Source organism: Thamnophis sirtalis, unplaced genomic scaffold, assembly GCF_051295495.1.
Source record: "Thamnophis sirtalis isolate CommonGarterSnake01/CBP01778 unplaced genomic scaffold, rThaSir2_p1.2 scaffold_9, whole genome shotgun sequence".
Taxonomy (NCBI): domain Eukaryota; kingdom Metazoa; phylum Chordata; class Lepidosauria; order Squamata; family Natricidae; genus Thamnophis; species Thamnophis sirtalis.
This window is the reverse complement of record NW_028261389.1, coordinates 75238464-75265351: the sequence shown is the minus strand read 5'-3', so window position 1 is coordinate 75265351 and position 26888 is coordinate 75238464. Positions and strand designations below refer to the sequence as shown.

The 26888-nt window shown below is 42.4% G+C and overlaps 1 protein-coding gene across 1 annotated transcript in view; it reads left to right on the top strand.

Annotated features, from left to right (window-relative positions):
- The window catches only part of RELN (reelin), a 389713-nt gene that overhangs the window by 174791 nt on the left and 188034 nt on the right, over positions 1-26888 (top strand). Inside the window, exons 9-11 of the mRNA XM_087722293.1 lie at positions 13410-13506; positions 17682-17922; positions 25604-25749. Of these exons, the coding sequence (XP_087578419.1) occupies positions 13410-13506; positions 17682-17922; positions 25604-25749 (484 nt within the window). The remainder of the gene's footprint in view (positions 1-13409; positions 13507-17681; positions 17923-25603; positions 25750-26888) is intronic.

Below are 26888 nucleotides of genomic sequence, written 5' to 3'. Positions count from 1 at the left end.
CCTTGAGCCAATCAGGATCGAACTGCTCACAGTCGGCAGAATTAGCCTGCAATACTGCATTCTAACCACTGTGACACCATTGCAGAAATAGCAATAGCTATTAGATTTCGTGGCACGAGAAAACCGCGCTCGACTAAAGCGCGCCCGATTAAACCGCGTCGCTGACGTCATCAGCAGGGCGACAACAGCGAGCGCGGAGAAAGAAGGGCGCTTTAAATAGCGCTTTGAAAACAAGCCGATTCAACTTAAGGTAAGGGTTAGGTTTAGGGTTAGGTTTAGGGTTAGGTTAAGGGTTAAGGTTAGGGTTAGGTTAAGGGTTAGGGTTAGGTTTAGGGTTAGGTTAAGGGTTAGGGTTAGGTTTAGGGTTAGGTTAAGGGTTAGGATTAGGTTTAGCGTTAGGTTAAGGGTTAGGTTTAGGGTTAGGTTTAGGGTTAGGTTTAGGATTAGGTTTAGGGGGGTTAGGTTTAGGTTTAGGGGTTAATTTTAGGTTTAGCGTTTACAGCGTGCTTTTTTCTCCACGCTGTTGTCACGCTGTGATGACGTCAGGTACGCGGTTTCGTCGAGCGCCCTTTAGTCGAACACGGTTTTGTGATGGAACCATTAGATTTATATACCACTTCACAATGCTCCACAGCCCTCTCTAAGCAGTTTACAGCCTATTGCCCCCAACAATCTGGGTCCTCATTTTACTCACCTTGGAAGGTAGGAAGGTTGAGTCAACCTTGAGCCAATCAGGATCGAACTGCTGGCAGTCGGCAGAATTAGCCTGCAATACTGCATTCTAACCACTGTGACACCATTGCAGTCTAACTGCTATTGCTATTGCTAACCCCCCCACTGGCATGCGTGCCTTCCCTTGACACAAACCCATCCCCTCTTGCCCCCTCACCCCACGCCAGGCCAACAGCCGGAAAGGTTGCAGAATCTGGTCTCGAAATAAGTACTTTGAGTCATCTTGACTGATCATCTGTTCTTTAGCCCTGTTGCTTGCTGCCTACTGGTCGAAGCAACAGATTGTCCTTTGAAACCCATGGGCAACAGCTGAATCCTCCCCCCCCCTCCCTCAGCTCTTTCCCTGCCAAAATGCCCTCCCCCCCCCCTCCGATATGAATCAAGTAATCTGATTTGGAGAAACGGATAATGGTAAAGGATTTAACCAGTGAGAAAATGGCCCATATTGCCTCTTAAATCCAAAAGCTTCTTAGATGCGGAATTGGAGAGGATAACTCGCCTGAAACAATTTTATTAAATCTGTTTTAGGTGGTCCTGGGCTCTTTCAAAGACAAACGTTGACACACTAACTATGCTATGCTGTCATCCATTGATATTTGATAGAAGGTGGTTCGGCTATTTCTGCTAATTAATTTAGATGCACTTATATATATATGAAATCATTAAACCTAAAGGACAATTGCAGGTAGTTTCTATAATATACACCTCTGCATGTTTGAATCATGATCTTCCTACCTTCCTTCCTTCCTCTCATTCCCATTTTCCTTCCTTCGCTCCCTCCCTCCTCCTCTCCTCTCCCTTCCCTCCTTCCCCCACCCTCCTCTCTTCTTTCCTCCCTCCTTCCCTCTTCTTCTTTCCCTTCCTTCCTCTAATTCCCACTTTCCTTTCTCCCTCCCTCCTCCTTCTTTCTCTCCCTTCCTGCCTTCCTTCCTCTCATTCCCACTTTCCTTCCTTCCCTCCCTCCGCCTCTCTCCCTTCCTTCCTCTTATTCCCACCTTCCTTCCCTCCCTCCCTCCTCCTCCCTCCCTTCCTTTTTCCCTCCCTCTTCCTCTTTCCCTTCCTTTTTCCCTCCCTCCTCCTTTTTTCCCTCCTCTCCTGCCTTCCTTCCTCTCATTCCCACTTTCCTTCCTTCCCCCCCTCCGCCTCTCTCCCTTCCTTCCTCTTATTCCCACCTTCCTTCCTTCCCTCCTTCCCTCCTCCTCTCTCCCTTCCTTTTTCCCTCCCTCTTCCTCTTTCCCTTCCTTTCTCCCTCCCTCCTCCTTCTTTCCCTCCCTTCCTGCCTTCCTTCCTCTCATTCCCAGTTCCCTTCCTTCCTTCCCTCCTCCTCTCTCCCTTCCTTCCCTCACCCTCCCTCCTCTCTCCCCCTTCTTTACTTCTCTCCCTCTCTCCCGCCCTCTTCCTCCCTCCCTTCCCTCCCTCCTCCTTCTCTCTCTCCCTCCCTTCCTTCCCATATCCAGGAGGACCTTGAGTTAATGTCAGATAATTTCACATCTCCCTTTTCATATAGATGGGTATGCTCAGAATTGCTATCATGCACAAGGGGATTGCTACTAATTAAGATATTTAAAAGCAGTACCTTTGGGAAGATTCCAGTCAAAAACTTTAATTGCACACTTTAGGATTGAAAATAGTCACCTGAGAGTTCTAAAGCTTAGCTGCCATTAAATATTAGTGTGGTTCATTAGTTAATTTATCTTTGTCCCAAAGGTGCTTTTTCAAGAGGCAATTGGACTTTCTTGCTAATAGAATAGAATAGAATAGAACAACACTTCGAAAGGGACCTTGGAGGTCTTCTAGTCCAACCCCCTGCTTAGGCAGGAAACCTTACAACACTTCAGACAAATGGTTATCCAACATCTTCTTTAAAACTTCCAGCGTAGGAGCATTCACAACTTCTGGAGGCAAGTTTTTCCACTGATTAATTTTTCTCACTGTCAGGAAATTCCTCCTCAGTTCTAAGTTGCTTCTCTCCTTGATTAGTTTCCACCCATTGCTTCTTGTTCTGCCCTCAGGTGCTCTGGAGAATAGTTTGACTCCCTCTTCTTTGTGGCAGCCCCTGAGATATTGGAAGACTGCTATCATGTCTCCCCTGGTCCTTCTTTTCATTAAACTAGACATACCCAGTTCCTGCAACTGTTTTAGCCTCCAGTCCCCTAATCCTCTTGGTTGCTCGTCTCTGCACTCTTTCTTGGGTCTCAACATCTTTTTTACATCATGGCGACCAAAACTGAATGCAGTATTCCAAGTGTGGCCTCACCAAGGCCTTATAAAGTGGTATTAATACTTCACGGGATCTTGATTCTATCCCTCTGTTTATGCAGCCTAGAACTGTATAGGGTTTTTTTATTCTTTGAAGATTATTTGTTTCTCATCCAAGAAGCTTCTTCAGCTCTGACTACAGGGTGGGGAATGAGCTGAAGAAGCTTCTTGGCTGAAAATTGAAATGTCTTCAAGGAAAACACCAAGAAAATCCAGTTGCCTCCTGAAAAAGCACCTTTGGGACAACCATGACCGGGATGACTGACAGTAGACATAAATCATCTTTGCTTTCTGCTCTATAAAACAGTGTGCTTCCTTTACTTCTGGTTCTCATCTTCCTACTCTACTCTATTCTACTCTACTCTACTCTACTCTATGTTCTGTTCTATTTCTATTTTCTTCTCGTCTCGTCTTGTCTCTTCTCTTCTCTTCTCGTATCTTCTCTTCTACTCTACTCTACTCTACTCTACTCTACTCTATGTTCTGTTCTGTTCTATTCCTATTTTCTTCTCTTCTACTCTACTCTACTCTACTCTATGTTCTGTTCTATTCTATTCCTCTTCTCTTCTTCTCTACTCTACTCTATGTTCTGTTCTGTTCTATTTCTATTTTCTTCTCGTCTCTTCTTGTCTCTTCTCGTCTCTTCTCTTCTACTCTATTCTACTCTATGTTCTGTTCTGTCCTATTCCTATTTTCTTCTCTTCTACTCTACACTATGTTCTGTTCTGTTCTATTTCTATTTTCTTCTCTTCTCTTCTACTCTACTCTATGTTCTGTTCTGTTCTATTTCTATTTTCTTCTCGTCTCTTCTCTTCTACTCTATTCTACTCTATGTTCTGTTCTGTCCTATTCCTATTTTCTTCTCTTCTACTCTACTCTATGTTCTGTTCTGTTCTATTCCTATTTTCTTCTCTTCTCTTCTACTCTACTCTATGTTCTGTTCTATTCCTATTTTCTTCTCTTCTCTTCTTCTCTACTCTATGTTCTGTTCTGTTCTATTCCTATTTTCTCTTCTCTTCTACTCTCCTCTACTCTACTCTACGTTCTGTTCTATTCTATTCCTCTTGTCTTCTCTTCTTCTCTACTCTACTCTATGTTCTGTTCTATTCTATTCCTCTTCTCGTCTACTCTACTCTACTCTGCTCTACTCTACTCTACTCTACCTTCTATTCCAATTCCATTCCACTCCACTAAAAACTCATCCCAACTAACTGATAGAATAGCACAGAGCACTGTCTTAATGGCAGAATCCCACTTGTCCATGAACAGAGAAAGTCGCGGATTTGTCATCCATACAATTTCCCCATATGAAAACTCTCTGGTACCTAAGTTATACAATTGTGCAAAGGCTCCTACTTGTTCAAAATGCGTACCAAGGTCTGTTTCACTCAGAGAGCAGTATAGAAGGCGGCTGTTCTGTTGGTTTCAAGCCAGTGAATGACTTGGCTTGAGGGATTTCCTTGAGTTCACAGCATTACAGTACAGCCAATAGTCCCAAACATAAAATTACAATGATATCCTGCTTATCTGGGTAAAACACCAGCCTCCATTTGATAGTGTGGATGCCTTCCCTACCCGTAGCATAGGCCAGGGCAATTCACCAATGACACTTTAATTAAATATCTCTGCCTGTTGTCTTGAAAAGCATTCACGTACCTGGAACTATAAGCCTCACCATGGCTAGCAAAGTTTGGAAACAATCCATCTGCATTTCCTTTGAGGAAAATCCACCCTTTAACTTGATATTTGTCCAAGTAATCAAAATGAATGTCCCTTCCAGATAATGTTCCTTTATGCCTGATGTTATTTATTTGCTCGTTTATGCAGAAATAGCAAAATTAGCAGAAAAAGAATATTTGTACTAAAGCAATCAAAAGTAAACTTACTAAGATTCTGAAACCAAATACAGTGGTACCTCGCTACTCATGGTTCCCCCGGTGGGGGGGGGGGCGATGACTACCCAAAACAATGAGTACCAAACAAACTTTTTCCCATGAGGAATAATGTAGTGAGTCATAAGGCAGCTGACCCAGACAAGTTCTAGCTGGTGAGTCGAGTATCAAACAAATGACGAGTACCAGGGCAAAATTTTCACCTCAAAAGGCACTCAGTGCCAAATTCAATGAGCTTCAAAGCAGTTGAATACCCAGGCATTACTGTGTCAGGGAATTGCGCAGCTGATGTCCAAATGGAGTCAAAGACACTGGCAAGAACCTGTGGCTTTATATAAATAAATATATTTACAGTAAATAAGAGAGAGACAAATGTTTAATTGACAACAGATGTCATCCAATTAAAGAGATGTTCAACCGATAAAGAAAAAAAGGGTATATAAATGTTTTTCTTTTAACAACAGGTTAGCGGCAGTTGTTAGTTCAAATTATTTTTAAGAGCTTAATTGGGAACACAATGTATATACCCTTGTTGACGCAACATTAATTAATCACGGTGCAATTCTTTTGTTAGTTGCACAAAGATGTTAAAGCATATTGTACACCCTGGTAAGAGGTGGAAAATTTTATTTTTAACTTCATTAAAATTTTCCTTTTTGAATAAGATGATAAATAAGGAGAGAGAGAGAGAGAAGGGGGGAAAAAAGGGTGTTATAACACTTTCTGGTGTTTTTCCAGAAATTTATTTTTAGATCTTCGAATAATTATTTGCTAGAATTAAGCAGAAGTTATTTCTTTGCATCCATAATATTTCGCAACAAATTCACTGAACATTTTCTATAGAACATAATAATAAGCATCTTTATACGCGTGATCCCCTAATATTTCACAAACATTCTTGTATCTTTTTTAATATTGCCATGGAAAATATTTTGAGTCAGTATAGTATGAGGAGCATTATAAGGAGCTCATGTGGTTTTTGTCTTCAAAACAGAACAGCCTAACTGGAAAATTATAGAATACATTTTTTTAAACAAATGTTATTAATTTTCTATTAATTACATTTATTAGTCCTTAATAAACATTATGTTATCTGGGTGTTTAATTTGCTTATTCCATTCTTACTCTCCACCCCTTTTTTTCCAACCATAAATACGTTCCATGTTTGATAATATTCTGTCTTCTTTCTGTTTAATTTTCAGTGTAAGTCTATCCATTTCTGCAGTCTAATATCTTTTTATCTCTTCATCTTGCAGTGATTCATCTTTCCAATATTGAGCGAAGATAATCCTCATTGCTGTTAAGACTTGTAATACTTATATATAATATCCCTTAAATTAGGGACTATATCAGAAAAATTTGAATAAGAAAAGTATGTATTTTTCTGATATCATTTCTAATATAAGGGATCTCATCAAATTTTTTCTGATATCATCCCGAATAAAAACAGGTCAGATTTAAAATCCAGATGTTTCCCTATTATCTTTTCTAACCATCTATGCATTTTTCCCAATTTTTTTTTTGCTTTAGCACAAGTCCACCACCTATGATAAAAATGTGCCCGTCTTTTGATCACATTTCCAATTTAGAATACAAATTCTGTTGTGTTTTCTAACCATCTATGCATTTTTCCCAATTTTTTTGTTTTAGCACAAGTCCACCACCCATGATAAAATGTTCCCGTCTTTTGATCACATTTCCAATTTAGAATACAAATTCTGTTTGTGTTTGGCAATATGCTCATAACCTTTTCTCTACTATTTTACATAGATAAATATGGCATATTTCTCTACCTTATACACTATATTGCAAAAAAGTATGTATGTTGTGATAGGGAACCACACAGCATCTCATTTGATTCCAAAGGAAAAATTATGCCTGCTGTAATCCAGCAGAGACCTTTTTATGGGGTCTCTGAAAAAAGAGGTTTTCCATCACAGATGCAAAGCATCCCCTCATTGAAGGGTTAAAATAACCATGTATTTTACAAGGTTTATAGGGCAGCTTTGGAAGGTGTGTTGGCTGTCTCTAATTGCACAGTCATATCTCAGGGGATGAGGCTGGGATTTTCCTTTATTGGAAATTTTAAATTCAGCAAATATATATTTATAGTGGAGTCACCATCTGGTGTAACTCCTTAACCTACAGGACAGAAGGGTCGCTATTTTTCTGACTTACGACAAGAGGTTAGCTTGAGTCTTTCAGAAGGCAGAATTTTTCCTGGTTGAATTCTCCATCTTCTGAGGTAGACATTTTGTCCGCTTAATCATCGGTGACACGATAGCAATCCTTCCGATATCTCAGGGGCTGCCCCAAAGAAGATGGGGGGTCAAGCTATTCTCCAAAGCACCTGACGGAAGAACCAGAAAGCAATGGATGGAAACTAATCAAGGAGAGAACCAGGCTAAAAATTAGGAGAAATTTCAATTGACAGTTGAGAACAGATTAATCGATGAAACGACTTGCCTCCAGAAGTTGTGTGTGCTCCAACACTGGAGGTTTTTAAGAAGAGATTGGTCAACTATTTGTCTGAATTGATATTGGGAAGTGATGGCTAACTCTTTTCTTCTCGCGTGCCAAAATCACGCACATGCGTGCGACGGTGTGTGTGTGTGCCCACACCCATAATGCAATGCGCCCCGACCCTACACATGCATGAACACACACACCCCGGGTTTCCCCCCTCCCATTCGCAGGCGTGTGACCCCCCTGTGCTGCGTTTTGGGCCTAGCAAGCCTCCCTGAAGCCTCCTGGGACCAACAACGGGCTGAAGGAGGCTGCACCACACCCCTGCGCACTCCCCCCCCCGTGCCTATGCACGCCCCCCCCCCAAAAAATTTGCATGCATCTCCCATGACTGGAAGCTTGGATTAAAAAACATCCAAGGTTCCTTCCAACCCTGTTATTCTGTTATAATGGAATCTCATCTCAATTCGTTTTTTTCCAGCATGCTCAAGTGCGTCTATTTCTAGGAACTGCCTTCCCTTTGGTGTGGGTTTTCAAATGCATACATCTCCACCCAAGAGACCGCTCCATTATGTATAAACCATAATAATGCACATATATTTGATCCTTCTGCTTTCTGGAGCCCCTTAGGATTTCTCACGAATCTACAATCCTGATTACTATTTTTTTTTTTACGTTGGGTTTTACACCAGGGGTGGATTGCTGCCAGCATTACTGCCGGTTCAGTGTGCAAAAAAAAACAAACATTGGTGCTCCGCGAGCATGCACATTTGCACTTAAAAAGGTCTGTGCATGCGCACAACATTTTAAAAGGGGGGGAATGCATTTTTGCAATGAAGATTGTTCTGCGCATGTACGGAACTGAAAATCAAGATGGTGGCACCGAAAATAGAACCAATTCGGGGGGCGTGGCAGACCGAGTTACTACCTACTCGGCCGAACCAGGCCGAATCGGTAGGAAGCCACCTCTGGTTTACACGAAGTCTCACAGTAGAGACGTTCATTTAATAAGAATTGGAATTCTTGCCATTGAGGGAACATATTTTTCTGAAGTTGCAGCCTTATTTCTTTGACTTATTCCCCGTTCACCTCGAGGTGACGCTTCAATCCTGAGTCATCTCTACAATGTCCCTTCTTTTTGTTTTTTTTAAAAGGAAGAAGTCTTTTTTTTAGAAAAGGCTTTTAATTCTCAGCTTTGAAGGGTTTCATTTCAACTTTTGAAGCTTTGTTGTTGGAAATTTAAATTATGCGCTGGGCTTTGGACAGCAAGACACAGTGCAAACTGGCCTACTCTTTAGGAGGGTGATGCTGTTGGCTGATTTAGAGGAAGTGAAATAGAAGGAGGAGGAAGATCTCTTTTTTAAAGAACGGCTGAAGCTAAGCAGGAAAGCCCACATTTTGGATAGAGAGGACCATTGGTTTGAAAGAAGGGGGTTCTGAACTAGGCTTCCCCAAAAAGTACGAAGCAAATTCCTGGACAAAACCCCTTTTATTAAACGAACGTGATTCATTCATTCACATTCAGCAAAGGCCTGGTAAACAGTGCCACGTATCTGTGTGTCACGCCCTCTCTTGTCAATCAGGCAGGGTGTTGTTTGATTGGTCTGTTCGCGTGTTGTTTAGGCGGGAGATTTGGAAGGTATCCTATTGGTTAGTGCGCTGACAACTCGGGGTATAAAAGGGCTGTCAGAGCATTTGTTCGTGTTCCTGTCTAGTTACTGTTCTAATAAAGCTGTTGTGTTAGCACTGAGCCTCGTCATTACCTCAGGAGCCCGAGTTCAAAATAAACAGTCTTTCAAAGGTGAATTTATGACCACAGACCTTATCTAGCTTGGAAAGCTGCCATGTCAATATTTCTCAAATGAGGTGCTGTGCAAGGGAAGACTTGGCACAGAGTCTCGGAGATTCACGGACAGATCTTCACACTCCTGAAATGAACGAATGAACGAACAAATTGTTTCCTGCAAAAGCCCACTCCTCTTTTATTTCCTATGGGAGGGGCCAATCACTGCCTTTTGAAAGAAAAAAAGCACCTTTCAGACAACCATGAGCTGGTTGACTGAGAATCTCCACAGACATTAAGCAGGAAACAGGCCAGAAGGTGTCCGTAGAGATTCTCAATCAACCAGGTCATAGTTGTCTCAAAGGTGCTTTTTCAGGAGACACTTGAACTTTCTTGTTTTTTTCTTTTGAGGATGTTTCACTTCCCATCCAAGAAGCATCTTCAGCTCTGATAGGATAGTGGGGAATGGAAGGACTTATACTCCTTCTAGACAGCTGGTAATCTGCATCCTTTTAGCAGCTCTTTGAAGCACTTGGAGGTGACCCTGAGGACACAGATAAACCTCCAAGTGCTTCAATGACCCCCTAAAAGGATGCAGATTATCAGAGTTCCACCACAAAACCGCAGTAGACTAAAGCGCGCTCGATGAAACCGCGTACCTGACGTCATCACAGCGCGACGAAAAAAGCACGCTGTGAGCGCTAAAGTTAAAATTAACCCCGAAACCTAACCTAACCCCCCGAAACCTAACCCTAACCCTAACCCTAAACCTAACCCTTAACCTAACCCTAAACCTAACCCTAAACCTAACCCTTAACCTAACGCTAAACCTAACCCTAACGCTTAACCTAACCCTAGCCCTAATCCTAACCCTTAACCTAACCCTAACCCTAACCCTTACCTTAACGTGAATCGGCTTGCTTTCAAAGCGCTTTTTAAAGCGCCCTTTTTTCTCCGTGGTCGCTGTTGTCGCGCTGCTGATGACATCAGCGACGCACTTTAATCGGGCGCGCTTTAGTGGACCGTGGTTTTGTCGTGCCACGGATTATCAGATGTCTGTAAGGAGTATACATCCTTCCATTCCCCACTACCCTGTCAGAGCTGAAGAAGCTTCTTGGATGGGAAGCGAAACACCCTCAAAAGAAAAAGGTCCAGTTGCCTCCTGAAAAAAGCACCTTTGGGGGAGGACCAGAATGTGATTGGATCAGAGGAAGCTGCTGAAGAAGCATCGTTGTCTATATCTACAGAAATTTTGATCGAATTATAAATTGAGCAGGTTGCAAAAGAATCTGGAACTTCAGCAAACAGATGACTGAAAGAGATGGAGCTTTGAAATTCAGTTTATCGGGCGTGGAGCGGGAGGGCAATCAGCCATCACGACATTGCTCAAACTGGGACAGAGACTGAGTAGAAAAATTGGTGTTTATAAATACATCTGATAAACCCATGGAATCCAGCCATAATAAATCCTCGATCCTTACAGCCTCATTATTCTGACTCTCAATTGCATCGATGAAAGCATATTCTATCCAGGGCTCCCGAGTTTTTGTTTTTTTTTCCTTCGGTCCTCTTGTGGGATCTGCCGGCTTTTAATTCTGGTTATTTATTGACTGGGATTTAAAAAAAAAAAAAAAAAATAAGCACAGTTCATCAACCTGGATTAGAGCATTATAGGCCTGGCTGCTCGAAAGTCTCTAAGGTGATAGGGCTGCCCGTTGGTGTTCATTACGGAATAATAGCTTAATTAAAAAGGGCTCGGCGTGGAAGAGATAACACGTCTGAGCACCGTTTCCGTCTCCCAGGGCAAAGTTGTTGAGAAGGTGCATTCAGGCATGAATTTGCTTCTGGGCTCAATCTTGTAACAATTAGAACATGCAAGGAAGAGGCTGAACTACGGGGAACAATCAGGAACATGGTTTCCAGAATTTCAATGCTTCTTAGAGGTCAGTCTGGGCCTTCAGCAGTTTCGTCGCCTTCAGAAGACATAAATACCTGGACAGGAGGGGAAGGCTCAGTGGTAGTACTTGAGAGACCGCCTTCTGCCGATTACCTCCCTCCGACCGATTAGATCGCACAGACTGGGCCTCCTCCGAATTCCATCCGCCAGTCAATGTCGACTGGCGACTACACGGAGGAGAGCCTTTTCTGTTGCAGCTCCGACCCTCTGGAACGATCTCCCCGTCGAGATACGTACCCTCACTACCGTCCAGGCCTTCCGCGCAGCCCTCAAGACCTGGCTCTCCCAACAGGCCTGAGGATAAGTCCTTAATTTGCCCCACCCGAGTGTTGAATGTAGAATGCATGTTGTGTTTTTACTACTTATCTTGTCTTTATATCGTTTATTGTGTATTGTACCCCCTCCCTAATGGTTGTAAGCCGCCCTGAGTCCCCTCAGGGAAAAGGGCGGCCTATAAATTTTAATAAAATACCAAAAAAAAAAACCAAATAGTATTCAGGGGTGAATTCCGGCAGGCACTATTGTTGGTTCGTTCATGTGCGCAGTGCAATTAAAATTGTTCTGCGCAGTGCAATTAAAATTGTTCTGCGCATGCACAGAACTGAAAAACAAGATGGCGGTGCCATTGTTGCCCCCCAGGGGAACCGGTTTGGGGGCATGGCAGGCCTGGGTCGCTGCCGGTTCCAGTGACCCTAGGCTGCCAAAACACTACCAGTTCGGCTGAACCAGTCTAAACCAGGAACCCACCGCTGGTGGTATTCAGCCGGTTTGGATTGGTTTGGGTGAACTGGTAGTGGCGACTTGCCATCCCAGCTCTATGTAGCCACATTTTCTAAGTCTAAGCATGCATGCAAACCATGAGCGCGAGCAAAACTCATGCACAAGAAGGCACACGTGCTTACGAAGCGAGCGCAGGCTCACAGTTTCAGTGCGTGGCAAACTGGTGGTAAAATTATGTGAAACCCACCTCTGGGAAGGCTGGAATAAATATCTGGATGATGAAGCCAAACTTGTAGTCTTCAGCCTTAAAAAGCGACTTGGAAGCAAAATGTTGGGCTGGCCTTAACCGGCAAGTTGTAAGGGATGTTGTAAAGCTAAAGTAATTTTCTTTTCTATTCCTTTAAAGGTGACTCCTGTCTCTTGGAGAGGCAAATATACCCGGCTGTGTAGCAGTTAATAATACATGTTAGGAAAGGAAAATATGACACAGTATATTAGACTTGCCACCAGTGATAAACTTCCTATATCATACTGTTCTCTGGGAGATGAATAAGTTGAGTCTCCTTAGTTGACAGAGTCTATAGGTAGCCATCGTCTTACCACAGTCACAATGGTGCTGAAAAATATAACTTACAACACTTATAACCGCTGCAACTTGTGTAGTGTTTCACAGTGTTTTACAGCCCTCTCTAATTGGTTTACGGAATTGGCATATTGCCCCTCAACAATTTGGGTGCTCATTTTACCGACCTCAGAAGGATGGAAAGCTGAGTTGACCTTGAGCCGGTCAGGATCGAACTCCTGGCAGCTGGCAGAGTCAGCCTGCAATACTGCATTCTAACCACTGCACCACCTCAGTTTAAATAGCAGTAGCACTTAGACTTATATACCGCTTCCCAGTGCTTTACAGCCCTCTCTAAGCGGTTTATAGAGTCGGCATATTGCCCCTCAACAACCGACCTCGGAAGGATGGAAGGCTGAGTGGCCCTTGAGCCGGTCAGGATCGAACTCCTGGCAATCGGCAGAATTAGTCTGCAATACTCCATTTTAACTACCGTGGCTCTTTGCTTAAAAAGTCATAGAATTGGACGCAATTCATTTAACCCCTTTGCTTAGCAAAAGAAATCCTGTTCCTAACCAGGGACTACGTATATGATTAAGATCATCCAACGGTTATGAGGTCAGTTTTTCCCTTATGCTCTAGGAAACCCTGTCACATATTGCCGTTTTCACTGTATACCTTGGCAAGTACGGCACGTGGCACTTCATTTTTGCTATACCGTGCCTTGTGTGTGCATTTTGAATAAGGGAGTGCTTAGTAATTTATTATACCCTCTCCTGGGAAATCTACCGCAGATTATGCTGGTCGGCTGTGATTTATCTTCCCTAAGTTATTCCTAACTCAGGGAGCAAGCATTATTATGCTTTTTTTCCTGCCAACAACAGAGCTCAGCAAACCTCACCATCGATCAACAAAAAATAAAATTGAAATATGGAAAATTAAGAATGGTGGCAAGGACTCTCTCAGAAGAGAACGTTGAAAGGATAATGTATCGCTTAACAGGCCTATAAATACTTCTATCGTTATTGTTTTCCGCAGGTTCAGGTTCGTGCCGGTTTAGTTACTCCGATCCAGACATCATTGTCTCCTATTCAAAGAATAATTCAGAAGATTGGATTCAGCTGGAGAAAATTAGGTTTGTTATAACTTATTTTCCTGCAATGTTTTAACAAAGGTGGGCTGTTGGGTGTTTTATTTAGGTGTTGAAATTTTGCTTTCTTTTTTTTTTAAAGAAGCACGATAACTATGTTTTCATACGGCAAATTATAATTAATCAGTTTAAAATAATAAAAATACCGATTTGAATTTTTTAAAAGCTTGCATTAGAGGGACAGTTTGGATATATCTATGTTAAGGGTGGGTTGCTCCCGGCATTACTGCTGGTGCGCACAAAAAATGTTAGGTGTGCGCGCTTGCTTCCCTCTCGCACACACCTGATGCACGCTCTGTGCGTATGCGCATTTGCACAAAAATAGGTCTGTGCATGCACAAAACATTAAAAAAGGGGGGGGAATTGTGCAATTACAATTGTTCTGTGCATGCGCAGAACCGAAAATCAAGATGGCGGCCCCGTAGGAGAACCTGGGCCACTGCCAGTTTCAGCGATCCAGGCGGCCAAATCACTACCTGTTCAGCTGAACTGGTCCAAACCGGTAGGAACCCACCTCTGATCTCTATATGTATAAAAGAGAAATATCACTCATGCCTCATCACAAAAACTCCAGAACCGTAAAGCCTACACACTTCAAATTTGTCACTTATGTTCCTCTTGGCTTCTAGGTGCTCACTAAGAAAGGATTTGCTGAAATGACCATCAGAGCATTAGTATTTCCTATATTATTATTATTATTAACATGCTCTGGTGCTAAGGAGTTCTACTCCCCCTCCCCACCTGAAAAGAAATCTGTTCCAAATGCAAAACACAAGCAGAGGAGTTTTAGTTTCAGTTTCACTTTCCCCACAGCAAGCAGCTTTACTACAGAACAGTTGAGATAAGCCACACCCAGGCTCCTTCCTGTCTCCTTCTTGCTCACACAGCAAATACTGTTTGAGTTTCCAAACTCAACCCCTCAACTCTCTCACACACTAGCCAGATGAATACCGATGGATGCTAATAGGCAGAGGCAGATTTTAATTTTCTTTATTTTTCCTCTTCGGCTCAGATGAATCTGTTCCTTCTACCATAACATCAGTTAAAGGGGGGGGAAAAGGGAAAAAATGCAGAAAAAGATTTACAGATGCGATTAGGAAAACACAAGTATCATCAAACTCATCCCCATGTCAGTAGACAGGCGTCTCTAATGATACAATACAGTCACTTTTTAAACTGCTTATTAATTTTCAAGCTTTAAGTGTCAATTCATTAAGCCCCATCACATACTTTTGTAGCAAAGCACCCGTATCCAGCTAGTTACCATATTTTTCGGAGTATAGGACGCACTCTTTTCCCTCAGAAAAGAGGGTGAAAATCTAGGTGCGCCTTATACGCTGAATACAGCATTTTTGGCCCCCTGAAACCCCAACCGCTTTGCAAAAAAATGGCCATGCATCACCTTTAGGAGGCTTCCAGAGTGCTCCTAAGAGCTGGGGAGGGCAAAAATGAGTGAAAAATGGGCTGTTTTTGCTCGTTTTTGCCCCCTCAGCCCCCAGGAGCACTCTACAATCCTCCTAAAGGCTATGCATGTCCTTTTTTGACAAATAATGGGCCCGTTTTCATGAAAAACGGGGCCATTTTTGGGAGGTCCGCAGAATGCAAAAACTTTTTTTTTAATTTGCCTCTTCAAAATCTTGGTGCGTCTTATAACTCCGGTGCATCTTATACTCTGAAAAATACAGTAGTTTATATTTCTGCGACTCTGAGTGGCTTACAAAGGGCTAAAACATACAAACTAATCAACAATAAAAACAGAGGGACACTCCACAAAACACAAAACTGAAGCCAATCCACAAATTCTGTACATTCCAATTCAAAAACGTTTACCAGATATGCCCTAGAGCAGGGGCTTCCAACCTTGGCAACTTAAAGGCTTGTGGACTTCAACTCCCAGAGTTTCTCAGCCAGCTTCAAATTCTGGGAGTTCAAGTCTTAAAGTTGCCAAGGTTGGAGACCCCACCTTGGCAACTTGAAGGCTTGTGGACTTCAACTCCCAGAGTTTCTCAGCCAGCTTCAAATTCTGGGAGTTCAAGTCTTAAAAGTTGCCAAGGTTGGAGACCCCACCTTGGCAACTTGAAGGCTTGTGGACTTCAACTCCCAGAGTTTCTCAGCCAGCTTCAAATTCTGGGAGTTCAAGTCTTAAAGTTGCCAAGGTTGGAGACCCCACCTTGGCAACTTGAAGGCTTGTGGACTTCAACTCCCAGAGTTTCTCAGCCAGCTTCAAATTCTGGGAGTTCAAGTCTTAAAGTTGCCAAGGTTGGAGACCCCACCTTGGCAACTTGAAGGCTTGTGGACTTCAACTCCCAGAGTTTCTCAGCCAGCTTCAAATTCTGGGAGTTCAAGTCTTAAAAGTTGCCAAGGTTGGAGACCCCACCTTGGCAACTTGAAGGCTTGTGGACTTCAACTCCCAGAGTTTCTCAGCCAGCTTCAAATTCTGGGAGTTCAAGTCTTAAAGTTGCCAAGGTTGGAGACCCCACCTTGGCAACTTGAAGGCTTGTGGACTTCAACTCCCAGAGTTTCTCAGCCAGCTTCAAATTCTGGGAGTTCAAGTCTTAAAAGTTGCCAAGGTTGGAGACCCCTGCTCTAGAGAAATGCCCCGGAGAGGTGGAAAAACAGGTTTTCAAGACATTGTGGAAAGCAATCTGAATCCTGGGAAATATATTCCTCCATAGAACAAGTACTGAGATGTAGAAGGCGTACTGCCTGCTTCCCAGTAGGAGATATCCACCTTGATGTATCTCATCAGATAGAAACGAGATGATCACAGATAGGTTGGCTTGGAGCCTTTTGCCATCAAGGGATCTACTGGTATTAACCAGCACTTTGCACTTTGGAAACCTACAAATTACACAACTGCAGAATTGGAAGGGACCTTGGAAGTCTTCTAGTCCAACTTCCTGTTCAAGCAATCCATGGCAACCCTCCACTTCCAAAGTAGCAATGTTTCAAGGTGTACCCATAACCTCCTGCACCAATTCTCTCTGGACCATTTATAGCTTCTAGATAGTCTTCAAGAGAGCTGCATATAGTTCACATCGCAATTGTCCAAATGATATGACTAAGGGCAGGATGGCAAACCTCTTCTGGTTTCCGGTGTGCACATGTGCAATGGCCAGCTGGTCTTCGCGGGCACCGGAGAGCTGGAAAACGGGATCTGGCTCATTTTACGGCCCGGTTTTGGGCCATTTTTCAAGTCCTTTTTCAGGCCGTTTTGGGGGCCGTTTTCAGTTGAAAACAGCCCAAATAATGGCCTGAAAATGGCTTGAAATGCCCCCAAAGCATGCATGCACGCATTGGCCAGCTGGTCTTCTGGATTCCAGTGCTCCGTCGCATGCAAAACCCAGCTGGCCAGCATGCTTGCGAGTGCTGGAAACACAGAGACCAGTGTATTAGCCAGCTGATATTTGGATATTTGGGGCTCCGGTGCTGAAACGGTTCGCCATTCTTGGACTAAGGCAGTGGTTCCCAAACTTGGCAACTTTAAGACTTGTGGACTTCAACTCCCAGAATTCTCCAGCCAGCTCTTCTGGCTGGAGAACTCTGGGAGTTGAAGTCCACAAGTCTTAAAGTTGCCAAGTTTGGGAACCACTGGACTAAGGCATGGGAATCCTGAGCAGGGGAGTGGCCTGAAATGCCCCAAAAGCATGCATTTGGAACACACCATGCCAGATATCACAATTGTTGAAAACCAAAATGTGCAATTTATTACATCGCGGTCGAAGAAAAAGAACTGGGGGGAAATTGCGACCTGGCCATCGAAACTGTGCGATTATGGATGAAACATGTGATACCCATTCATTATGGATGAAGCAGTGATACCCATTGTCATCGGGGCACTTGGCACCATGTCCAAGAATTTTACAAGATAGATCCACAAATTTCAGCTTCCTGCAATAACACCAGCGGAACTGGAAAAAACTGCCCTACCCGGAACATCTTATATTTTAAGAAGGTCCTTGGTTGATACCTAGGACGCTGGCAGCAAACCGTATCAACCATTAGCACCAGTCACTGGTATTTGTAGTGCATTTTTTGAATGTTCAGTTGGCTGAGTTTCGTGTTTAATGAATAAAGAACATAATAATAATTCATGTTTGATGAATAAAGTATATATTATAATAATAATTATTGTTATTTTGCCTACTCATTTCATACAGAGCTCCTTCTAACGTCAGCACCATCATCCACATTCTGTATCTCCCCAAAGAAGCCAAAGGAGAAAATATCCAATTTCAGTGGAAACAGGAATATGTACACGTGGGTGATGTGTACGAATCCTGCTGGGCCTTGGACAATATCTTGATCATCAACGCAGCTCACAGGCAAATCGTTTTAGAAGACAATCTCGACCCTGTGGATACGGGAAACTGGCTGTTTTTCCCCGGAGCCACGATTAAGGTTTGCTTAATTTTGATTTCTAATTTGCAATTAGGGTTAGCGTTACGGTTAGGGTTAGACTCCGGGAAGTAGTTGCTTCTCTCCTGAGCAATAAACTCTGCTTGAGATGAAACCCCAAAAGAGGAAAGAGAGAAGTCTCCTCTAATTATTTCGTCCTTACCACCCATCATCACACAACGTAGCTGTCAAATATCATCCAGGATTAAATCAGAATTCAAGGCACAGCTTTCATCACAGTTCTAATTTAATAAGAGAGACATGTTGGTACAAACTGTGGAAACCCGTATCTGAAAGCTTCCTGGGTTTCCACCCAGTTGAAAGTTCATGATCTTGTCCCCACACCCATAAGTTCATCACATGGTCCAATCTTCCTCTGCCATGCTGGCATTTCCACCCATCTAGTTCCGGTCAGGTGCAGAGGTGCTGAGACAAACGATGACCTTGGTTTTCTAGAAAGAATGTTGTTATGGCTACATAGGATCTAACTCTGTACAATCCCATTTCCCCACAATAGAAAATGCATAGTAGAAAGTGTGGCGGGCCAGAAAGTCCAAAAGAAAAGATGGCTTGCAGGCGTGACAGAAAGGGATGTTCTATTTTGACAACAACACATTCTACAATTCTACTCCTTACTATTCCCCCTCCCAATTACCCCACTAATGAAACAGAATAGTAAAATGAGAGAGTGTGTGGCAGGCCAAAGATCCTAAAATGAATATGACTGCAGGGCTGACAGTAGCTTTGTGTGTTGTGTATGGGGTTATCAAATGACAGTTTAATCTATAGAAGAATACTCAAGGCCACCTGTGTAGCGAAGCAGTACGGGTAGTCCTTGAGTTACAACTCTGTTGGAAAACCACCTTGGAGAGGGTCTAAAAAAGTGATCTCTACTCATGCGGAGGAAGCCTAAAAGGCTATATGTAACTTGGTTTAAACAAGGTTCAAGTTGCCCCCCATTAAAAATCAAATTGCTCCCCCCCCCCTTGGTCCAAGCCTTTATACATTTTGAGTCTTGTAGTCTGACTCCTGGACAGTATGCCTAGTTTCTTTTCCACCTCGCAAGATTGGTTTTTCTCGCCATGTACATGTGTACATCCGAACTCGACTGTTGTTGTTTCTCTGTGTCATAAAATATACGTGGGCATATGTTTGGTTGATTGCTTGTTTGCTTGTTTTTATTTATTTATTTATGTTTATGTAATGTATGTTGGAGGTGGTGACCCTTTGAGAGCTGTATGCAATGAAATTTTATTGTAATGTATGCCAATTAGTGTACATTCAAAGTTAAAATATAGTTATTTTTTCTTTCTTTCTATCTATCTCTTCTATCTATCTGTCTATCTCTATCTCTTCTATCTATCTATAACTCTTTATATCTATCTATCTATCTATCTATCTATCATCTCTCTCTTTATATCTCTAGATATCTCTCTCTTTATCTATCTATCTATCTATCTATCTATCTATCTATCTATCTATCTCTAGGTCTTCTATCTATCTATAACTTTATATCTATATCTATCTATATCTATCTATCTATCTATCTATCTATCTATCTATCTATCTATCTATCTATCTATCTATATCATCTGTAAAATAATAAAGATGTGTCTCCTTTGAGGTATATATGATTGTGTATTTCAAAAAAAAAACCATATACATAGGGTTTTATAAAGATTCCTGACTGACATTGACCATACTTTTGGCAAGTTGGAGAACATAGGTACAATACAACCAATATGGGATTTTTCCCCCCTCTATAATTTTTTTTAATAGTGTGATGTCTGAATAGTACTTCAGCAACAATATGCTTTTGAAATGTTCCTAAATTGCTGGCACAAATATCTAAACCTGTGTTGAAATATTTAGCACGCAATCTGGAAATGAAATTTTGCAGGCCGTGCCTATTCCTATAATTACGATGGCTAAATTCTTTTCTATTATCTTTTATTTTATGGTGCCTTCCACCCCCCACCCCCCCTACTCACATTGTTCTATGGAGCAATCTCTCTTAATGGAATATACATGTATAATCGGCAACCCTTTACGCTGTTCAGTTGATCTACTCTTGTTCCACAGTTGCGTGCATCTCCGATTAAGGCTTACATCGAAAGTGGGTGAATTAGAGATTAAATATGGACTAAAGTTCTCGTAAAACCATTGTCGATATTCCTTTTTAAAACCAACAGAGTGTAAAGTATCTGTCTGTCAGGAGAGTGCATTAGTTGATTAACCTTTTGTCTCTCTCTCTCTCTCTCTCTGCATAGAATTTTAGAAGGTAAATTAAATTTGTCAAACTAATCCCCATCTGGCATTTATTCCCATTACGCTTCATGCCCCATGGAGCTAGGGATTTTTTTAAAAAAATAATATAGAAACCATACAGTCTAATGTTATTATATAATGTAATACATATCATATGTGTAACCATGAAAACGAGCTCAGTGACTTTGGGCCAGTCACTGTTTCTCCCAGTCTAACCCACCTTTTAGGGTTGTTGTGGGCAAAATAAGGGGGAAAAGCTGTGTTTGATATGTTTGTCACCATAGAAAAGAATAACAAAGTTGGAAGGGACCTTGGAGGTCTTCTAGTCCAACCCCCTGCTTAGGCAGGAAACCCTACACCACTTCAGACAAATGGTTATCCAAAACTTCCAGTGTTGGGGCATTCACAACTTCTGGAGGCAAGTTGTTCCACTGATTAATTGTTCTAACAATTAATTCTAACCTTTAATTAATTCTAACGTTGACTTAACATAACAGTTAATAGAATACCAAAGTTGGATGGGACCTTGGAGGTCTTCTAGTCCAACCCCCTGCTCAAGCAGGAAACACTATATCCGTGATGGCGCCACAGGAGGCACGCAGAGCCCTCTCTGTGGGCACGCCAGCCATCACCCCAGCCCAGTTCTGCCACGCATGCACGGGCGCCTCCCGCCAACCAGTTGGTCTTATGGTCACTTCTGCGCATGCACGGGAGTGGGGCGTGTGCAGGGGACACAAGCACGCATGCACAGGAATGGGTCTTCCAGGACCAAAACAGGCCCCATTTTGAGCCTGGAAGGACTCCTGCACCAACCTGGAAGCCAAAATGGGATGAGGGGGGCGGGGTGCATGAGCAGGGGTGGTGGCGTGCACATGCCGGGGGGGGGGGAATGATCCAACACACATTGCATCAGCATACAACGACACAAAGGATAGCCATCCCTGTCCTATATCATTTCAGACAATTGGTTTTCCAATCTCTTCTTAAAAACCTCCCGCGTTGGAACACCCACAATTTCTGGCGGCGTGTTGCAAACAAAATAAATAAATAAATATAGCTATTTTATTCTGGTAGTAGGGTTCTGTAATGCTGGGGTTCTATTCTCTTTGATACCACCCATTTTCTTTACCCTGGAACAGGGGTCGGCAAACTTAAACACTCAAAGAGCCATTTGGACCCGTTTCCCACAGAAAAGAAAACACCGGGATCCACAAAGGTCCTAACCGGAAGCCCCCTGTTCAGTTCTGGAGCTGACCGGAAGTTCAGTTCTCCCACCATAGAATCTCCTCCTAGCGTGGCGTCCTTTTTCCTCTACCTGTCCTAACCGAAAGCCCTATCAATTGTGGAGACAACTGGAAAACCCTCCCCTTACCATAGAGTCTTCTCCTGGGGCACTGTGCTTCTCTCTCCCCCCCCCCCGGAAGCTCCTCTCAAAATTGTGGCGCCGACCGGTGACGGCGCTGCAGCAGAGAGAAGAAAGAGCCACATGTGGCTCCAGAGCCGCAGTTTGCTGACCCCTGCCCTGGAACATGCAATTTCTGGGCAGGTTAAATAGATAATTTTTTACCTACACGTTCTAAAGCAGGGGTGTCAAACTCAAGGCCCACAGGCCAGACCCAGCCCATAGGGTGCTTAAATCTGGCCCACCGGACCGGCCTGGAAATAGCAAAGGACCGGCCCATGGTGCCTCTAGCAGCCAAAATCGAGTGGGGCTGTGTGCAGCCCCCTGCACCCCGTTTTCAGCCTGGATGGCCTCCTGAAGCACTATTTGGCCAGCAAAGTGCTTCAGTAGGCTGTCCAGGCTGAAAATGGGGTATGTGGGAGGGGGGCACGCACTGCCCCCCGTGCCCTGTTTAGCTGGCAGAGTGCTACAGAAGGCTGTCTAGGCTGAAAATGGGGCACAGGGGTGTGTACGTGCCCCCACCCCCATGCCCAGTTTTGGCCAGCAGAATGCTGCAGGAGGCCGTCCAGATTACGCGAGTCACTTAACGGCGGTGGCAAGTGGCCAAACTTACTTAACAACTTTCTTGTTTAACTATGGAATTTTTGGGCTCAGTTCTGGTCGTAAATCAAGGATTACCTGTGCCTTTTTCTTTATGTTTTTTTTTTAATTAATAGACTCCCCATCTACAAATACTGTATTGTGGGAATGGGGATATTCATTAGTTCCAGGATTAATTTGTATGAGGAAAAATAAATGTATATTGAGCAGCAAAATGGATTAAACTTTTGGATGGCTGCTTCACAATTGCTCATGAGTTTATAACTCCGCTCCTGGGGACTAAATGGACATCTTTGTATGTGGTTTTTATTTATTTATTTTATTTTTTTGACAGTTGGTTTGATAATGTGATTGATCTTCTGGGATTTCCTAATAATCCCCTGTTCAAATATTAATTGGATTGATCCTGTTTAACTGTTCAAGATCAGCCGATGTTAACTAGCTGTTAGCTATAACAACTTCTGTATATCCCATCAAAAGTAATTAAACCTTTCATCTTTACTCAATAAAGAGCAGCTTTAATCCTAGTTATATGTTCCTTTCAATTATGAAAAAGCCTGAATTATTCCCTTTGTATTTCAACCTTGTAACCCATTAATTTTTTTTTAAAAAAAACAGCAATTACTGTTAAATGTATAACTGTAAAAGCATTAAGGTGTATCAAAGTTACAACTTTCCATTAATCTGCAATCAGCTTTATAGTGCAATATTATAATTATAATTCAGGAATTATTTCTTGCTTTTGGTTAGGGTAACTTTCAAATAGATGGATTTCGAATTGCAGCCTTAAAAGAAAAAGAAATACAGATATATATTATAATTTGTTCCTGGCGATGCATAATATCGCATTCATGTTTTGTGTACACAATACTTTTTTAATTAATTTCGTTCCGTCTTAATTTTTCTTTCCTCCTATTTAATCAATTTGCACGGCATAGGTTTTAATTAAAAACCACTCTGTGAAGGATCAGAAGTGGTAAAAACAATCATTTAATATGTGACAGTGATTGCAAAGTGCAGTGCAATTGAAGCTTGCCACTTCGTTTATTGCAAATAATAGTCTAACTTGCATTTTGAAAAGGCACTTTAGTTCTGTAGTCGATGCAACCAGATTGGCTGGGTTTTTTTATTTTTTTATATTTTTTAAAATTGCTTTTCCAGCTGGGTGGGTGAATGACAACTTCTTAATGGAGAAAATCGATGCCTCTCCATTAAAGTGAAGGTACAAGGGAAATGGGCAGATTTCTTTCCATTTAACACCAGCCTGTTGCAAACTGGTACTGACCACACACTAGAGAAACCTCATCCCAAAATAACTCTTTGTGAAGCTCCGATTGTCTGAGAGAAATTTCATGTCCATTAAACTGCTAACCAATCTTTCAGATAAATTTTGATTCCATTTAAGTATTGGTGTAGGTAACACCAACATTCTAGAAGTGGAATTGAGAATTCAGAAAGGGGAGAGCTAACATTAAAAACCTCCGAATCAAGTAAACAAGGGAATTTAGTCTAGATGTGTCCAGTGGAAGCATCCTGAATGTGCAAACTGGAAGTGGGAGAGGCTATTTTTAATATATAAAAATGATGCATTGCTTTACTGTTATGTTTATTAAAGAAATTTCAAATTTGGGGTGAAATCAATGAGTGGATGAATGTTGTATCTCCCTTAACACCCCAAAATGGTGTGGTAGAGGAGGAAGAGCAGGAGGAGGGGAGGAAGAGAAGGGAAACAAGGAAGGAGGAGGAGGAGGAGAAGAAGAGGAGGAGGAGGAGGAGAAGAGGAGGAGGAAGAAACAAGGAAGAAGAAGAAGAGGAGGAGAAGGGAGAAGGGGAAGAGGGGGAGGAAAAGAAATAAATTTAATTGATTCAATTCAATTTACAGAGGTTTTAGTTGTGCATTCTATTATGTTTAGAAGAATAAGAATAGAATAGAATAACCGAGTTGGAAGGGATCTTGGAGGTCTTCTAGTCCAACCCCCTGCTTAGGCAGGAAACCCTACACCACTTCAGACAAATGGTTATCCAACATCTTAAAAACTTCCAGTGTTGGGGCATTCACAACTTCTAGAGGCAAGTTGTTCCACTGATTAATTGTTCTCACTGTCAGGAAATTTCTCCTTAGTTCTAAGTTGCTTCCTTCCATAATTAGTTTCCACCCATTGTTTCTTGTCCTGCCTTCAGGTGCTTTGGAGAATAGCTTGACTCCCTCTTCTTTGTGGCAACCCCTGAGATATTGGAAGACTGCTATCGTGTCACCCCTAGTCCTTCTTTTCGTTAAAATGTTTGTTTCTAATGATAGCTCATGGCTCATTAGCATTTCATTTTTGGATTTATGCATGTACCTTATTTAATGCTACACACTGTATATTTGCAAATAAGTTTCAATTTGCTCTCTGCGGGCTCAGCTTTTAGGCATCAGGTGATTATTAAAAATAGAATTGCCGGAGGCCTTTGATTGAGAGATGTCACCTTCTATTTTTATTGCTTGGGCTTAGCTGTTTAATTCTATGTCATCACCTGACAGATTGCAAAGCTATTATTATGAGGTTTCTTGATGCTCTTTATTTTTAAAAAAAAGGATGTTTGATTCACTCGAGGGAAGAAAGGCTAACTAAATGTAGGACCATGCTTTGATATCAAGGTAACTTTGCATCTTAAATCTGTTGCAGAATTAAATTCACCTCGGATGACAGAATTAAATTCTGTGGTTGACAGTTTGAGGAATTCATTTGTATCACATCCTAGAATTTGGTTTTTCATTACAAAACATCTTAATATTTCAGCTTTATGGGTTTCGTTTAAATCAGAGTAGATTTTTAATCACACGGACAGAATTTTATGATCTATACTGCTTGATATGTAATTTCGGTTACCATTCCCATGGCACAAAGGCATTTTTTTTAAAAAAAAACAACCCAATGTAATGCACTCTTAGGAGGGATGCGGTGGCTCAGTGGCTAAGACCCTGAGCTTGTCGATCAAAAAGGTCGGCAGTTCGGCAGTTCGAATCCCTAGCACCGCGTAACCGAGGGAGCTCCCGTTACTTGTCCCAGCTTCTGCCAACCTAGCAGTTCGAGTCAAGGACTCCCTTTAGTTTTCACCTAAATGGGTTACTAACTTAACAACTGCAGTGATTCACTTAACAACCATGGCAAGAAAGGTCATAAAATGGGGCAAAATTCATTGAATAAATGTTTCACTTAGCAGCAGAAATGTTGGGCTGGAGATTGGCCAGAAGTCCATCTCAATCTCTTTTTTGAGTTTAGCTTCTGTTACAACCCATTTATCAAACAATGCACCCCGCAAAGCTCCTGTACCCATTTATCAAACAATCCACCCTGCATTCCCCCCCCCCTGCAAAGCTCACGTACAAAATTGACCTAATGGATCCTCCTTGCATGTGTCCTTCTGCAGCATAGCTGTCAGTCAGATGGAAATGCGATTTACTTCCACGGAACCGAAGGCAGCGAGTTAAATTTTGCCACGACACGCGACGTGGACCTGTCCACTGAAGATGCTCAGGAGCAATGGGCCGAAGAATTTGAGACCCAGCCAAAAGGGTGAGAGTTCATTCTTGGGACGTTGAGTTGGTTGGTGGTATCTTCAAGCCAAAACGTTTTGCTGGTTTGTAGCAACGCGCGACACGTTAATAAAAATTGTGGAGTTCTCCACATTTTGAGGACAAACTAGTCGGGAAGGGCCAGGAGTTTCCAAAGGATACGTTTTAGAAACTACCCACTTTTCAGTGACAAAAATTATTGTTGGCATCTTGGTAGAACATGGATATAAAACACCTGTAGAACATCCCATATCAAATTATGTCTGTCTGTCTGTGATGGGGAACCTTTTCTGAACCGAGTGCCCAAACCAGAACGCATGCGCACCAGCCAGCTGGCCCCAGAGCACCATAGCCAGAAGACCGGGTGGCTGGAGCACACACGCACGCTGCCCAGCTGGTCTTCGGATTTCCAGCGCTAAAGTGTGCATGAAGCCCAGCTGGCATGCTGGAAACCTGAAGACCAGGTGGCTGGCGTGCACATGCGCCCCAGCCAGCTGGTCTTTGGGCTTCTGGCGCTCCAGTGGGTGAAGACCGGCTGGCTGGTGCACATGCGTGTGCTGGAAAGCAGAAGAGCAGCTGGCAATGGCACATGTGCCCACAGAGAGGGTTATTTGTGCCATCTCTGGCACAGGTGTCATAGGTTTACCATCACAGGTCTATTCTATTCTATTCATTCTATAATATCCATCTCTGTCTGTTGTCTGTCTGTCTGTCTGTCTATCATCTATCCATCCATCCATCCATCTATCCATCTATCCATACATCTATCTATCTACTGTCTGTCTGTCTGTCTGTCAGTCAATCTATTTATCTGTCTATTCTATTCTATTTTATTCTATATCTATCATTCTATTCTATTCTATTCTATTCTACCCTACCCTACTCTATCTATATCTATCTATCTATCTATCTATCTATCTATCTATCTATCTATCATTCTATCATTCTATCATTCTATCTATCATTCTATTCTATTCTAGTCTGTCTGTCCGTCCATTCTTCCATCCATCTATTTATCTATGTCTGTCTGTCTGTCTATTTATCCATCTATTCTATTCTACTCTATTCTACTCTATGTCTGTCTGTCTGTCTGTCTGTCTGTCTATCATTCTATTCTATTCTATTCTATTATGTCTGTCT